This window comes from Echiichthys vipera (assembly GCF_963691815.1).
Source record: "Echiichthys vipera genome assembly, chromosome: 20".
Taxonomy (NCBI): Eukaryota; Metazoa; Chordata; class Actinopteri; order Perciformes; family Trachinidae; genus Echiichthys; species Echiichthys vipera.
The window spans coordinates 18,261,294-18,278,816 of NC_139845.1; the positions used below are offsets into that span (position 1 = coordinate 18,261,294).

Genomic DNA, 17,523 nt, shown 5'->3' on the forward strand with positions numbered 1-17,523 from the left:
GCTGACTCAGTATCATGATTGCAAGCTCACCAATGCAATGTTGAAAACCCCAAACGTCGTGGAACGGCACAAGCCATTGGAAATAATGGGTTTCAGGGAGCACTTGTGCTCTTGCCATGTTATGTCTGAAAAGCCCATCAGTGCAAATACCTTTACTCATGATAATGCCGTATCTTCCAGATGTAATGTTCATATACAGCATGTGTTTATAGGGGGCTCAAAGCAGAAGCAGTGTTGCTGCTAAACAATGGTAAATGGTCAATTATTTCATGTAGGTGTCTCTGAATGAACTCACTTGAAGCTAAAACAACCACTATGATGATGTTGCTGTGACATCATAAAATGGGTAGGCACAGCTGCTGAGGAGGTGTTGGACCACTCCACATAGCCTGGACTCCAGTCTGAACCCACCTTTCTTTTTGGAAGTACAGGGCAGCAAGTGTTTGTCCTCTTGCTTCCCCGCCACCCGACTATGCTTCATCCGGCAGAAGAAGGACCTTCGCGCTCCAGTGGACAAGAGCGCCGACCTGACGGGGGTATCCACCTGGACCTGAACCCCAGCTGCACAAGGAGAGACAGCATTAATTGCGATTATGTTACTTGTCCTGCTGGAATTTCATATAGCTACAATGCTGATCAGAGTCTTCTACTCGTCCACATCGGGTCACAATTGTTGTGTTTCTCTGACCTGACATGGCAACAGACTTACTTGCAGCATCAATGACACATTGGCGAGGGTACTCTGAAGACGACAGCTGTTCCTTCACCTTGTTGATGTCTTTGGGATGGATGAAACCGAACAAGCTCTGCCCAGTCAGCTCCAACTGTGAACCCATATGGTATGCATCCATTTATTCAACTTTACTTTCTACGTTTTATTGAATTATCTTTGTTTAGAATCTGCTACAGGTTTCTAAGTGTTGTTTGCTCATTTGTGTATCATCATACAGTTCACTGTATCAAAACCTTGCCTATATAGACAGATATCAGTTCACAGTATGACGGCTCTACACGCATTGTATGTATCTGGACTGGAAATGCTGCAGCATGTATCCATTCACAGTTTACTGTTAAGCCTCACGTGCTTCCCTGAAGACATGGTGTCCGATTACTTTAGAAGCTTTTCTTTGGCATTCCTCCTAATCTGTATTTCTCTGTGCGTGTCTACAGGCCGTCTCAAAGCTAGAAAATGTGGTCAAGAATGTAGAGCAGGTGTGGTTATCATTCTGGCTGCCAAGCCCTATAAACTCAATTTACACACATGTATAAAAGCTCAGAGATTAGTGGTTGTGCAGAAAAAAAGGATTTCGTAAATATATTAGGGACAAATAGGGAATATGAATAATAATTTCCTTGCAGAGAGCATGTAGAGAAGCGGCCACAAAAAAGCCTTGGCCTACATCATTAACTGACTAAACCACTTCAAACCGCGTTTCCCAGTTTATCATGTGGCTCAACGTGTCCTGGCTCTAGAATCGACTTGGCACTCATTGGGGGCAAGTGACCCCAAGCCAAAAGACCACTCATTTTTGGAAAGTCATATTTCGCTGTTTATTTTAGATCTAAAGTGATGATTACCAGAGATGCACTACATCCTGAAATATATGTTTATATTTTAGTGGAAGATTTTACTGCACCTACACCTCAAGTAAAAAGTGGTTCAACTCACCCCACTCTCCCCTATTATGAGGCCTTAAGTATAGCTTCATTAAAATGCTTTTGTTTTCTCATAAAATCTGCAGACACACAATTTTGCAAAAACTGACAACACTATATTTTACCTTTTGAGTTGATATGGCGAACAGTTGCCTATGCATACTTCCAACAGATACACAGCAGCATTAGCAGTCATTCTAGTTGTGTTTCTGTCCACTGGATGAATGTTAGTCCAATAACATTATTTACTCTAATTTTACCTCTAAACATCTCATCTTCAACCGCTTATCCGGGGTCGGGCCGCGGGGCTCTAAACATGAAGTGTTTATTTTTTTCACAATATAATTAAAGTTTTATTATCACTCACTGTATAATTTTTAAATAAAAATGATTTAGCATGCTCTCACGATATTATCAACTTAACACACATGACACACAATTAAAGGATGTTGCAGATAAGCCCCAGGTTAAAACTAGGTGAATGAAAATGAGGGGGGATTAGCCCCCTGGAACTGGAAAGTTACAGAGTAGGGAGGGTTCTTTCGACAGGAATTGGCTGTTCATTGGAGGAACCATGTGACCAGGGGGTGGAGGATTCAACAGGTGGAGCAGCAGTGAACGAAGGAGAGCCTGTTTTGGAGTGATGGACAGTCCAAAGCCTGGACCAGGGAGGGCCTTATCACAACTAGTGAACTTTATTGCCGTATAAATTCTTTGTGTTGGAGGGGCTCAGGGCTATTCCTGATTATCAGCAATTGGAGATAACAGCTTGGATCATGGCCAGGCTGATGTCTGAAGCCAGGGAGAAGCCTTGGCCAAGAAGAAAAATCCTTGTTTTTAACAAACTTTTTATAACCTTTGAAGTAGTTTGGCTTTCCCTAAGAAATAAACCACCACACTGCTAATGTTAGTAAGTCTGCAAACTTTGTCTATTAGCTGGGAAGCTAATGCTAACTTGCTAACACTGTTTTAAGGTTTTGAGTTTCGTATATTCACATTGTGGAGAAAGATACATTAAATCACACATCTCTAAAATTTTCTTTTTTATATTAGATTTTTTCCATTGTGTTCTTTGATGAAAAGAAGTGACATTATTGACGTAACTGTTAGCTTGGCAGAAATATGCTTTAGTTAGCTTACTGATACAAGAGTTTAGGCAGTAACACAGTACACTTTTGTGTTTAGCAAGAAGCCTGGTGTAATCCGTCAAGCTAGCTAACCACACGATTTCTGGATTAGGAAATAGATATGTGGGCAAGGACCAAACAGAAAAGGAAAACAAAGGAGCTGGGACAAAAATGAGGTTGGGAAATATAAATTGAATAAAATAAAGCAGGCTTTACAGAGCGGCACAGTGTTGTGGTGGTTAGCACTGTCGCCTCACAGCAAGAGTGTTCCTGGTTCGAATCCTGGCTGGGGCCCTTCAGTGTAGAGTTTGCATGTTCTCCCTGTGTCTGCGTGGGTTCTCTCTGGGTTCTCCGGCTTCCTCCCACAGTCCAAAGACGTGCATGTGTTACTCTAAAATTGCCCGTAGGTGTGACCAGGGGTCTGTCTCTATGTGCCCTGTGATAGACTGGCGTCCTGTCCAGGGTGTACCCTGTTTCACGCCGATGTCAGCTGGGATCAGCTTCAGCCCCTTGACCCCGAAGGGATCCCAAGCGGTTGAATATGAATGAACGAAGCTTTTAAGGTTGAATATGGAGAATGAAGCTTTTAAGGTTGAATATGGAGAATGAACATCGTCATCTAGTGTTCGTTGCCGACTTCAACTGGAAGTCTTTCTTTGAGCGGTGTGAAATCGATTAGCTAGCTAGCTCTATACTCAAAATGACAACGTGACAGAAAGTCAGTGTCAAACCCGTCCCAAACAAATGTAATATTAATTTAGACTAAATATGTTTTTTTTTGGAAAAGCAATACTTTCATTCTGTACCCCTTAAAACGCCCCTTGGGTGTATTCTTTTTTTTTTTTAATATATAGCTTAAATAAAGATTATACATATTAAAAAAAGCTTTTATATCAAATATAAATTATTTCAGAACAAAGATAGGCATATACCTTTTTGTTGCTTGCTGTTATTGTTGTCTGTTTGCAGTTGTTTACTCCTCTGATCAAATGTTACTACATTTTGACAGTTTTGTGACTCCATACATGTATACAATGTTTTACTTATTTTGACATCATTCAAAAGAGAAAAAGAAATGCAAAAAGAAAAGGTCAATTTTCACGTAAGTTGAATGTTGCATCTCAGCCAGCTAAACCAGCAGGATGACCTTCATATTTGAAGCTGATGAACACAGCAAAATGAGTGTGTGATATAGAAGTGCAACACACCTGGCTAACGTTGAGGATCTTGGAGACGGACTCGGAGGCAAACAGGATTTTAGCCCGGTCACAACTTACAACTAAGAGGAACCCGTCCACAGCCTGGTAGAAAGAAGATAAATAGACGGATTAATACACAGATGAATGTCATCAAATGGGACTTGTTGTGGCCATACCTACCCTGAGCAGAAGGAGCCTGAGGTCATCATTAGACAGGATTGAAGGCTTGTAGGTGGTGTCTGTAAAGGCGTTGCTTGTCCCAACTGAAAACACGGGAGCTTTTAGATGTGATGGCATAGACGTCAGTGACCGTTTAAATCACCAGGTGGGTTCAGCGTTACCTTTGAGGGCTTTCAGGTGTTGCACAGCCTTCCGCAGCACAGTGAGCTTGTCAACTTTTCGAACCATCGGCTGACAGGCAGGGATCATGGCAGCCAGCTCGTCAATGAGGTTGTTCATTTTATCCCTCCTCCGCTTCTCAATCTGACGATGAGGCTCCCTGCAGGTGCAGTCACAAATCATATTTTGAGGGGGAAGGATTCATTGGAGTTCCTAGGCAGTTATTTTGAAACTATTCAAGTCATTATGATGATTTAAAACAGTGGGTCACATTACACATTCAATGACACCGGATCTATCAAATGCTTTCAAAACACGGATGGCACAGTAATTTGATATTAAAACAGAATTACCTGAAGCATTTCATTTTGGCTTGTTGATCCTCTCCCTCGGATCTGCAAAGAAAGGGATCAGATGATTTGCCAGTGTTATTTTATAAAACGCTTGTGAACCGAGCCAAGAAGCCAGCGTACCTGCTGAGCTCTTCATCCATCTCAAAGTCAGCACTTTGCCTGTAAGATCAGATGGACACATTGTGGGTCATTTGATATATAGTATTAACAATGTACAAATTGTGCAATGCCGTGTCCATTTCAAACATCAACATAGCACTCCTCTTACTGAACATGGGTGCTCGACCTCTCCTCCACATCTCCCTTTCGTTTCCTTGGCAGCTCAACAGCTGGCAGCGAGGAGCCTGCTTGGTCGGAGCCTTCCTCCTTTGCAGCAAGATCTGATACAAGAAAACACCATCTGGTGTGAGAGACTGCAGATGAATACAATCTTGAGAGCTCCGTAGCACTCGCTGATCAGGCGCCCTATTAATAATTCACCATGAATGAATGAATAAGACTTGCTCTGCCACTTAGGGTTTGTTCGGTTTGTTACTCATATTGAGCAGCGGATGAAAATAATGAATCAAGAGTGAAGCTGATTAGACTCTTATTGAGTACAAATAAAGACCCCTTTGTGGCCCACATCTCAGGGGGTTATTTCTAATAAAGAATTTCCAACAAATGCCTTGAACCAAATTAAGAAAACAGTTTACTGTTTATGATCATATTATAATATATTAATTGTGTTTTATTTGATTTACTCAAGGCAATTTATTTTAGGCAAGGTTTATTCATACAGCACATTTCAGCAACAAGGCGATTCAATGAGTTTTTAAGCAATTCAAAGCAAGTCGTTAAATGTTTTTAATTGAGCCCTCTTACAAATGCAGAAGCACGAGTGTCTCCTCAGTAGCCCAGTGATGACAGCCCATGTCACACATTATTACATGTCATACCCCTCTCTCTAACCCCCATGTCCAATCTACACAGCTATCTGTCAAATAAAGGTGAAAATGCCATAAAACTGCAGAAGTGAATGAAGAAACTGAAAATGAACATTCTCAAAATTCAACAAGGCCACACCTGAGAGGGTACAGGAGAAGGACAACACAGGAAACTGTGTGGCAACCCTGGCAACTGTTGCACCCAATCTGTCTAAGGTTTCATCAATATTTTAAATAATCATAAACAGGCAATTTGATTGAAGTCATCACAGGAGTTTTGTCAGTGTTACCATAATAAAAGAAAATATCTAAAAGATAAAACTTTATTATTCTCCAGAGAGGAAATTCAGGTCACACAAACATTAAAAAGTATTTTTACACAGAGAAAGTATAAAGAAAAGATAAAATAATGAATTACTTATTAATAAATTATATAAGGGCAATTAAAGACAGCGTTACAAGGTAATGGACAATTTAAAAACCTTTGGTAAATAGGAGTCAGTAATAATTTAAACTGTGATTAAAAAGATGAATATGTAGAATCTTTATTAAAGCTCTATATTTTTACAAATTATACACCCACGGGGCGTTTTGAGGGGTACGGAGTCAAAGTATTGCTTTTCCATTAAAATACATATTTAGTCCAAATTAATATTAAAGCACTGGGCATTGCGGTTTGTCAGAGTTGTCTGTTGTTTGGCGCAGCTACTGTAGGCTGGCACTGGGTGAAATGAAGTTTGGAATTAGAGTTCCATCATATGACAATACTATATTTTGCCAGTATATAAAATGTGCTATATAAATGTATGCCATTATTATTATTTTATAGTAGCACACTAGCCATATAAACATGGTCAGTGATCTAGTGGAGGCTGAACCCTGGTAAACCAGTTTTACCACAAGTTAGTTACAGTAAACAAGGTGTTTCAACTCCGTATTTGTCAGTTTACCCATTTTCTATATTCCTTCTCACCACACCACTGCCTGACAGCTAACTTTGTGCAAACCTCAGTCTCTCCATCTCTCCATCTGCCTTCAGCCTCACTGCCACTGCTGTGGAAGTTGCGGCTCTGCTCACGTCCATCAGGCTACAGAAACAAGAATCATTTAGAGTTGAGAGCTAGCTAATCGATTACACACCACTCACAGAAAGACTTCCAGTTGAAGACTGTCGAAATGACCCCGTATTCATCACTTGGCGCAACGCAGGCTGATCGCTCGACACACTCGGGAACGAACCTGGCAACAAGACTGCTGGAATTCTTTTTTGTTGCAGCAACTACAATCTCCAGACACTAGATGGCACTGTTCTAATCATTTCCCATATTCAAGCTTTAAGTAATGATACTAAGTGATGTGTGTAATAACAGAGATATAGTATATGATGTGGTATATAACATATTGGGCCTATAGCATGATTTCGTACAGTATAGTATATTGAAGTTACATATAAGGTGCAACATAGTAGTAGAAATAGTCATAATAATACTGTAAAACTATAATATATAATACATAATATAGTATAAGTATATAGTACGGTGTAAAGATACATTTTAAAAACAGTTGTGTTGACAAAGAGTGTGTGTAAATCCTAAAGTCTAGTGAAATAAATGAAGGACATAATCATCTTAGTATTGTGAAAAATCACTCAACTGATGGATCAGAAATGTTTTACTTTGAAAACCATGTATGAATGTATGTGGTTTCTCCTTTCAAGCTTGACCTGAATGTAGTTTTTTGAATACTGAACAATCGCATGCTCTACATCTGCAAATCCTAAACAAATATGCATAAAATGTAATATTAATTATTGCAAGTAGATTTAAAAGAAGGGACTTCCATGTAAATTCAGATAAATGCTTCCTAAAATAAGATATTTCAATGCATTACATCCAGGTGTATATACATTTCAAAATAAAGCATACAATTGGGTTAAATTTCACAGCTAGGTGTTGAGTGTCACACTGCGGTGGTCATGTTTTATTTTGAAAAGTAACTCTCCTCTCCTTTCAGGTCACTTGCCCTTCCTCTTGTGTCCCCGGTCTGATGTTTCCCCCTGAGCCATGATTGTTTCCACCTGTGTTCCCCTCCCTCATGTGTATATAGTCTGTGTCTTCCCCTGTCTCGTTGCCACAGTATTTCGTCCGTCTCGTCGAATACGTCCAGCCCCGATCCACAGCCTTGTCCCGGCCTTTGAGTCTGAGTATCACCACGCTCTTGTTTATGGCATTTCTGTATTTCCTCTGAAGAAGAGTGATTTTGATTTTGATTACATTTTTGGTCAGCTTTGTTATTTTGAGAAGATAACTTCATAGTCCCTTTGTTTTCCTCCTGTTCGGAGTGACTTTGTTTTGTAGTTTTACTAGCTCAGTGCAGTATAAGTTTGGTTTTTCAGCCTTTTCCTTTTTCCCTCCTCGAGAGTGGTTTTCCTTTACAAATCATTTTCATAGCATAATCCCTCGAAGCATAGAATAGTCAAAGTGTTTTGTTTCCTTCCTTGTGGGAGTGAATTTTGGTTGTAGTGTGAGTGTGTTGTTGTGTTTTGTTCTGTCTAGCTCAGAGTTTCATAGCCAGTTGAGTTATCACTCATTCTGCGGTCTAAGCAGAAGTTTCAGAATAAAAGCCTGCATAAACTGTTCACCTTCATTCCTGCCCAGGCCTGACATTGAGTTGCATATATGATTAGAAATTATTATGGCCTCTCTTTGCTTTTTTGGATTTCTTTGTTTCAGTCACTTAACTACTGACAATTGGCAATACTATTATGAATTATTATGTCCTTTCTTTGCTTCCATAGAGGCCACAGACTTGCAGACTTGTGTAAATCTGTATTTGCCAATCATAAAGTAGCCCACCTTGTGTTTGTGTATTCTTGATGTCACTTTTTTCTTTATTTTTTAACTAAAGTTATAGTGGGTAAAAAGAATCCATCAATAGTTTAAACCTTCTTTTTTCTCAAAAGCCCGACTTTTCCAGTGAGCAAACACTCAGAAACACTCAGGGTGACTGTGTTTGCAGCAGTGGGCGGGGATTCTTTTTTCAGAGGCTGAAATCTCACTCAGGAATGTACATCTAATCTAACAGTGGAAAAACTTTCAAAGCTTACCCTGTGTGCCAGAAACACACACACACACACACACACACACACACACACACACACACACACACACACACACACACACAGGCCCAAATACACACACATACACACACACACACACACACACACACACACACACACACACACACACACACACCTCATCTGTTTCTCTCTCAGTGCACCGGCTGAAAGCTGCCATTGAATGGCGCCAAACCTCCAGCTACGCTCTGTGTTGATCAGTTTAAAAGGCACGTGAGAGTAAATGGGGTTTGGCTGTCATCTTAACGTTTATACAATGCTGTAACATTGACCTACTTTCCTCTCAGGACTGTCATTCTTCAAATAGTGACATTTATTTCAGAAAAAAGATGTCGAGGAATAAAAACTTGAAAGCTTTTCAACATGACTGTTGACTGTGACTGACCCATATTCTCCTGCTTGGAGGAAAAGTAATTGATAAAAATGGCAAACTTCTCATATTGAAACACTATTTTTATGCTAGTTCTATCACAAGAGCTGGAACACTTAAAAACACAGTCTTTTCAGACGTATCCTCAGCCTTTAGACAGTGATATCTGAATAACACGATTATAGTCTATAATAATAAGAAGAAATAATAAGATAAGAAATTAACCTGAGGGGTCACAGTAACCCTTTCTACAGGTATAAAAGCTCACAAACACAAGCTTTAAAAAAAAACAGGTGTAACTTCTACATGTCAATCATTAATGTGAACTTTAATGCTATGGAGGATATTGTCTTGGTGGATCATCACTCATGCAGAGTGAAAAATAGGAGCAAACACTTTCCAGCTCTCCCTTCCACCCACCACACCTCTTCACCACTGGTGCTGCACATTAACACACCACCTCCAACGTCACAGTTCTTCCTGCTTCCTTATTAGGCAGGAAGATGTTGTACCTGTGTGACAGCTGACCATAAAACGTGCCATCTAGGATGCTACAGTGTCGATGAGAGGCCAAGACTGCAGAGCAACAGACATACCGTTCCAGACATCACTGAAACATACAGACAGTAACAAACTCAGTATGACCAACTGTGCAAGAGTATGCAGGATATGACCGACATGCACTTCTTTACATTTCCTCCCACATGGATAGCTTTAAGGTATTTGGCATTGTGGAAAGTATAGGGTATTTATGACCTGATTTGAATAAAATACATGGTGTAGCCAGGACAAGTCCATTAGAACACTGGTGAATACAATTTTACAAAGATACAAAGATACTCACAATTACTACAAAGAGACACAAAAAGACTTAAGAAAGACACCAAGAGGCGGCCGGTGGCGGAAAGCTTCGAGCAGTCGCCCCGAGTAAAGAGGCCGAAGGACTCTCGAGGCAGCGGCCGTGGGTTCGACTTCGACCTGCGGCCCTTTGCTGCATGCCCCCCCCCCCCCTCTCTCTCTCACACACCGCATTTCCTGTCTGCCCTATATAATAAAGGCTTGGAAAACTGCCAAAAAAAATAATCTTTAAAACAAAAGACCAATGGAACACTGGTGAATACAATACCTGATTTGAAACAATACAAACCAGTACACACACACACATATATATATATATATATATAATTCAGCAATGAAATGCCAGATAGCCTACCACAACAAAAGGCAAGCTAAATGGCCAACACAGCGAGCCACAACTGCCAAACACACGTCACAAAAATCTGAAGCATCTGCCAATCTCCACCTGGCAAAAGCAAAGCAAGTGTTGCCATGTTTCCACCAGCTCAGAGCCAAGTAATAACACAAAGTACACGCAGCAGGCCTTGAAGGGTAAGAAGGGAATGTTAAACAGTGTCCAAACAGCATAAATCACAGTGAGAGTGTGCTAAACTGGATACAGGCTGGGTGTAACTACACATATGCAAATGTGTGATTAATGTACTGTCTCATATTAAATGCAACAAACTGGAAAAATACTTATTGGTTTGGAAGTGAGACAGTGTTAAATATTCATGAAAGTTACACCTTTACTAAAGTCTGCAACTAAACACAGTGTGGTGTTCAGGAGGTACACTTTGTAATTTTGGTGTTTACACGCAATCCTTAAACAAAAAAAAGAGAAAAATGTAATATTGAAGACAATGAGCATTTTAATGCACGATAAATTTGACAATTTTAAATGTATTTATTGAGATTTTAGTGGTTTACTACTGATTTTAATGAGGTTTTTGTAAATATGCACATACACACCCTTCTACAAATGACTAACAGTCATCATTTCATTCGAGTCACCATTTTGAGAAAGAGCAGTCGTACAATAGTGTGTATAATACTTTTGAAGTTGAAAGCATGGCTACAGTATACTGTGAATGAACAATTCTTTGACCTCACACGTATATGTGGATAAAATGTATGTTACATTTGTTTTTCATGTTTTAACCAATCTGGAGTTTGTTAGAAATGCTAATTAATTGGTACCTTCACAAACAGACACCCTGATTATGCCATTTAAGAGAGAAGATGAGTATAGCATGTTTTGAAAACAATGAAAAATGAGCTTAATCTTAAGGCAGTGGACATCTACATATTGTACCATCTAATCTAATCATTCACAGCAATTTTTGGGTTCAGTGTCTTGCCCAAGGAGACTTCAACATGCTGACTAGGGGCCGGGGATCGAATTCCCAATCTCTCAAATGTTAAACGACCCACTCTTCCACTGAGGCACAGCCGCCCTTCTTAGGATAGTACAATCTATCAGTCTATCTATATTCAACATGTTGAAGTTTTCTGGTGTTGCCTGCATGGCAAAGATCATTTGAATAACACCTTAAACTAAGCAGATGTTTAACTGATAGTTTATTAAAAAATAAAAGCAATCCAAACTCTAACACTTATACACACAAGGAAGATGAGTTGTTACTTTTCTAGAGCTGGCCTCATTACAGCCTATGAATGCAACTGTCCTTCATTTCTCCCACAGTGAGATGCCAAGTGTAGAGTCTGTATATGGTTTCTAAAATCGGCTGCCATTCAGTGGATGCTTGATAGAACAATGCTTTGGCCAAGATGGAAAACATTTCAATACAGTTGGTGTTACTGTGAAATCGTAACTTTCAAGCATTTATCGCCTCTTACTCTTACAATCAGCCTACACATAGATAGATATAGATAGATAGATAGATAGATAGATAGATAGATAGATAACTTTATTTATCCCCGAGGGGAAATTAGGTCATCGTAGCAGCGGTACAGAGCAATCAGAAGTACTAAAATAAGATAAAATGAGCATTTTAATGTTTCCCGAAGGATGCATGGATTGCATTCACACGGCTATTTTGCAAAACCCTCTGACCGGAGCATACAAGGCTGCTTTCTTTTGTTGGCGTCCCACACCGTGGCTGTTTCAGGGCCTCAGTTTAAGGATCCACCAACAGTGCTGCTGAGATCCACGCACTTTGCAGTTGTCTGTCAATTTTAAGAATCTATAATCAATCAATTAGAAAGCATGGTTCCTCGACAAAAAGAAGACGGTACAATTTTGTGCACAGAGACATTTAAGCAGAAAAGTTAACTACGACTCCCAACCATCATTTCGGAAAGACCATCCAGTCACAAGCTTAGAGTTCTGTCACGTGCACTGCTGACAAGGAGAGAGAGCTGAATAGTGTGCAGTTGAGAAAACAGATTTTATCAACTGCAGATGAAATCGGTTCACTTTTGATTTTGGGGTCAACTTCAGTTGAGTTCACCATCCACAGCAGCGTCTTTTGTGAACACAGAGGCTGCAATTCTCTACTATTGACAACAAAGATACTCACAATGACTACAGAGAGACACAAAAAGACTAAAAAAAGACACCAAGAGGCGGCTGGTGGCTGAAAGGTCAGAGCAGTCGCCCCATGTAAAGAGGCTGAAGGACTCTCGAGGCAGCGGCCGCGGGTTCGACTCCGACCTGCGGCCCTTTGCTTCATGCCCCCCCCCCCCTCTCTCACCGCATTTCCTGTCTGTTCTATATAATAAAGGCTTGGAAAACTGCCAAAAAATAATCTTTAAAACAAAGCAACACTTAATAACTACTAAGAGATTATATCAAAGATATTCAAATGGATACAAAGACACACAAAAAGACTACAAAGATACTCAAAATAACAAGACACAAAATATCTACAAACCAACACTAATATACTATAACTATAGCTACAAAGAAGTGGAAACACAACCACAAAGAGACCAAATGACTTTATAGATACTACGAAGAGATTCAAAACTAAAAAGATACACAAAATGGCTACAAAGAGATACAAAACGACTACAAAGATACTCAAAGGGGATAAAAAGAGATACAAAACGACTACAAAGATAATGAAATGGGCTACAAGGAGATTCAAAACGACTACAAAGATATTCAAAATGGTTTCAGAGAGATTCAAAACGACTACAAAGATAATCAAAGGGGCTACAAAGAGATACAAAACGACTACAAAGATATTCAAAATGGTTTCAGAGAGATTCAAAACGACTACAAAGATAATCAAAGGGGCTAAAAAGAGATACAAAACGACTACAAAGATTCTCAAAGGGGATAAAAAGAGATACAAAACTTCTACAAAGATACTCAAAGGGGCTACAAAGAGATACAAAACGACTACAAAGATACTCAAAGGGGATAAAAAGAGATACAAAACGACTACAAAGATACTCAAAGGGGCTACAAAGAGATACAAAACGACTACAAAGATAATGAAATGGGCTACAAGGAGATTCAAAACGACTACAAAGATATTCAAAATGGTTTCAGAGAGATTCAAAACGACTACAAAGATAATCAAAGGGGATAAAAAGAGAAACAAAACAACTACAAAGATAATCAAAGGGGCTAAAAAGAGATACAAAACGACTACAAAGATAATCAAAGGGGCTAAAAAGAGATACAAAACTACTACAAAGATACTCAAAGGGGCTACAAAAAGATTCAATACGTCTACAAAGATACTCAAAATGGTTTCAGAGAGCTACAAAACGACTACAAAGGCAAACTAAACAACTACAGAGATGCAAAATGACCCCAACGATACTCTAACTGGCTACAGAGAGACCTGAAACTACACAAAATGACTACAAAGAAGTGCAAACGACCACAAAGAGACAAAATGACAACAGAGATATTCAGAAATAACCACACAGAGACACAACAACTGTTACATGTAGGGTATAATTGAGTTGAATATTTCTCATCTCAGCTTGAGGTCAGTTTGCTGCAGTGTGTTTCCAGTGTGATCCCATCTGCCTGAGACATTTATACATCTGCACGCAGAGCCCAGTGTCACGGCATGCTTCTGGGCACATAACCACAATAAGTGTTATGGTTTTGAAGGATGCAGAAAAGGACTTAAATCCAACAGTTACAGTATGTTCCAGGCTATTTCTGGTGGACTGACCTACAGTTCCTGCAACTCCTCACAACTCCTAGTGACTTTTTCAGGCAGAGAGCTGCTGACTGCTATTAGGGAAAATCAAAAGTTATATAGAATAGAATAACCTGTACTTTATATGGAGTTTACATGAAATAGAATAATAAAATATTGTGTTTTTAGGAACTAAAGGTAATAAATGTATGGTGACCCTAATGCACTTGTACTATATTGTATAAGTGTATTTGGGGAATATATTAGTGGCTGTTATTTAGTTTAATATTACAAGAAAGTGTGTGGCTGGAAAAGACTGTTTAACATTAACATACGTATAGGATCATTCAATGCTTTCAACGCACAAATGCACAATGACATTACCCCCACACACATAATCCATACGCCAACCTGTGCATCATGAATACAATTTCACCAATATTGTGGATATTGTGACTGTGAAATATTCACTGTATATATTTTTAAAGTCATACATATTACATTTAGTTCATTGCTTCTTATATTTTCTTTTATATTTACTGGTTTTCTTTCATGGATTTTCTTGCTTTTATCATTGGATCTTATTTATTATATTTTATATGTACCTTATACGTATTACAGTTTTTTATTGCATCTTATATTTATATTAATTGTATTTGAATTTGTTCATTTGTCCTTGTCGTCCTTTGATGGAGTCTCACAGCTAAAGTATTTCCCATGCATTTTGTATAACCCTCTTGACTCTGGTTCGCTTCCGTGTAATACGGTAGTCAAATAAATAATAATAAACAATCTTTGTAAAGCTCATTTTCTCTCTAGTTTGGATTGATTTTCCTCCAGGATGCTGTGGCGTTGACTTGAAAAAGTTTTGCCAGGACTGCAGTGTGAATGAGCGGGCGCCGGGAGCGGCTGCCTCCCTCTGCTGCCCGCTGCAGGCAGCGCCGCTCTCTGCTCCACTGATCAACTGACCCACTTTCGAGGGACGCCGCACGAGACCGAGAAGACACGACCGACACCGCAGGACCACGTGACGAGCTTAGCCCCCGAGAGTTCGGTGAAGGTTCCGTTTATTAAAAAATGATTTACGTGTTGGCCAAACGTGGTGGCAACCAAACAAAGTGGCTATGGTTGGTTAAATAAAATAAAATAAAAATACATTTTGTTAAGGGGAACTCGTCACCATAGCTACGACCACGTGGTTCCATCCTGCTGAACCAACTGAACAAAGCCCCCTAACACGGACATAGCCGCGCGCGTCCTCGGTGCAGCCGTACGCGAGCACGTAGTGCGGAATAATGAATGGAGAAGATTCCGCCGGGGCGCGCTTCACGTCACGGTCGTTCACCGGTTGCCAATCGGTATTTCGGGGACAGTGGGTTAGTTGCCCGGTTGCCTGGCTGCGGCGCATTGTACGGCGTTACTTCAGCTCTTCCGTTCGGCATTGTCGCGAGTGCGGCTACCGGGTGTCCTCTGCTGGTCGCCATTATCATTGTGTTGTGACATCATACCATTAAAGTCACCGTGAAGTTGAACTAAAAGTGCCATCACTCTTGACAGCCCGGGTCGCGGTCTCTACCGTGAAACTACAGCTTAATTAGTCGCGTGACGGTGCTAAAAAAGTTTTAAAAAGTACCCCAAACACCCAGAAACAAACACACACACACTTAGATTGTTTTCTCCTTCAGAAGGATGGAGAAAGAAGCGAAAAGTAGCGAGCTGAATCAGCGAAAGCAAACACCCGTCCGTCGTTTCAAAGCGAGCCGCGCTGGGCAGCACCTACCCGCTGGCCTGTCCGCCGCCGTCCCGTCAGAGCCACCGGCCGACATGCCTGCAGACTGGAGCCGGTGTGCAGGTGGAGGAGGCTGCGGAGCGCCGCATGAGGAGCCGCCAGCTGTAGTAGTAACAGCAGAGGAGAGGGGGGAGCTACAGGGAGCCCGGCTCTTGTATAATTGACTTCATTTTTCTCCTCACCCTCCTCTTCCTCTCGTATTTTTTTTTTTTTTACAAAGGGTAGGAGGGGGGGGGGGGGAAACGTGAGGGATGGGTGAGAAAGGAACACCCATGTCCTCGACCAGGGACAGTCCACACTAGTCTCCTCCTCCATTGCCTTTTCGGTTCATTCATGCCTGGTCGGAACCACCCGGCGCGGTGTTTCACCGGGACAGCTGCCGCGGTTGATCTCAGCCTCATGACACTAAGACACTTAGGCTGCACACTGGGAGTATACGTGCAGGCTATTGTGTGTTTTTATATATATAATATATAAGTGTCATTCAAATGCAAAGTATGTAGGTTATGAATGAGGCCTTTGGGGAGTTTTCATTTGACGTCACCAAACATAAACACACGCATCACATCACGGTGGTTGTATTTGAAGTGGACGGTTGGGTCGTCAGGATTGCAGAGATTGTGGAAACGCTGATAGCCTTTAATAATAATAATTGTTATTATTTTGATTATGATGATGTGCCGGGCTGTCTGTAGACAGGGCAGCCGCTCAGATTCCTCTGGCGATGAGCACATTGTAAAGTCCGCCGTGCGCGCGTCACACATCGCACTCACGCTGTTCTCCTCTCGCAGCGACGACAGGGAGGAGGTCTCACTCTGTGCTCATTTCACAGCACCGTCAGTACGGGGCAAACACCCTGGAGCTGTCCGTGTTTACAAAATCCATATGAAGAACAACTGGATCTTTTAAAAAATAATCATTTAGTATATATCTTTTTTTTTTTTTTTTTAAATGAACATACTCTGAATATTTTTTTTCCTGATATGGTCTCCCCACAAAAAAACACCCCACAAAGGCCACTTAATCAGAGTCAGAATCAACTTTAATAGAACATACCAGAAAGTTGACTAAGGCTTTTTGTCACTCAAATATACAAACACACAAATAGATATACAGCTAAAAACAATGATAATAAAAATGAACAAAGGTAAACATTTAACTACTATGTATAGATAGGGGCGGTAGTAGCTCAGTCCATAGGTGACTGGGAGTGTGGACTGGTGGCTGGAGAGGTGCCAGTTCCTCTCCTGGGCACTGCCGAGGTGCTGTTGAGCCAGGAACCGAACCCCCAACTGCTTGGGGCGCGGTCACTGGCAGCCGCCTCGCTCTAACATCTCTCCATTAGTTGCATGTATATAGGTCCTGTGTGTGTGTGTGTGTGTGTGTGTGTGTGTGTGTGTGTGTGTGTGTGTAAAATTGAATTTCCCCCTTTCGCGGGACTAATAAAGGAATTCTTCTTCTTCTTCTAGATATAGCCGTTGTACCACTTTGAATCTTTTTTACCTTAACTTACTTGCTTCTTAAATGTATCCTACTTGTTTTTAATGTACTCACGCGTAGCCTGCTTGTTGTTAATGTACTTGTTTTAAATGTATTGTTTTCTATTTCACTAGGTAAAGTGTTTTTGAGTACCCTGAAAAGCCCTATAAAAACAAAATGTA

The 17,523-nt window shown here is 40.6% G+C and overlaps 1 protein-coding gene across 1 annotated transcript in view; it reads right to left on the reverse strand.

The window, feature by feature from the left end:
* The window catches only part of LOC310962451 (basic helix-loop-helix ARNT-like protein 1), a gene marked incomplete at its 5' end in the record, with an annotated part of 28,732 nt that extends 12,700 nt beyond the window's left edge, over nucleotides 1–16,032 (reverse strand). The window contains 10 exon segments of the mRNA XM_083934921.1: nucleotides 412–561; nucleotides 710–824; nucleotides 3,992–4,084; nucleotides 4,163–4,245; nucleotides 4,324–4,481; nucleotides 4,675–4,716; nucleotides 4,795–4,833; nucleotides 4,943–5,054; nucleotides 15,854–16,005; nucleotides 16,007–16,032. Of these exon segments, the coding sequence (XP_083791047.1) occupies nucleotides 412–561; nucleotides 710–824; nucleotides 3,992–4,084; nucleotides 4,163–4,245; nucleotides 4,324–4,481; nucleotides 4,675–4,716; nucleotides 4,795–4,833; nucleotides 4,943–5,054; nucleotides 15,854–16,005; nucleotides 16,007–16,032 (970 nt within the window).
* Nucleotides 16,033–17,523: the final 1,491 nt, after the last annotated feature.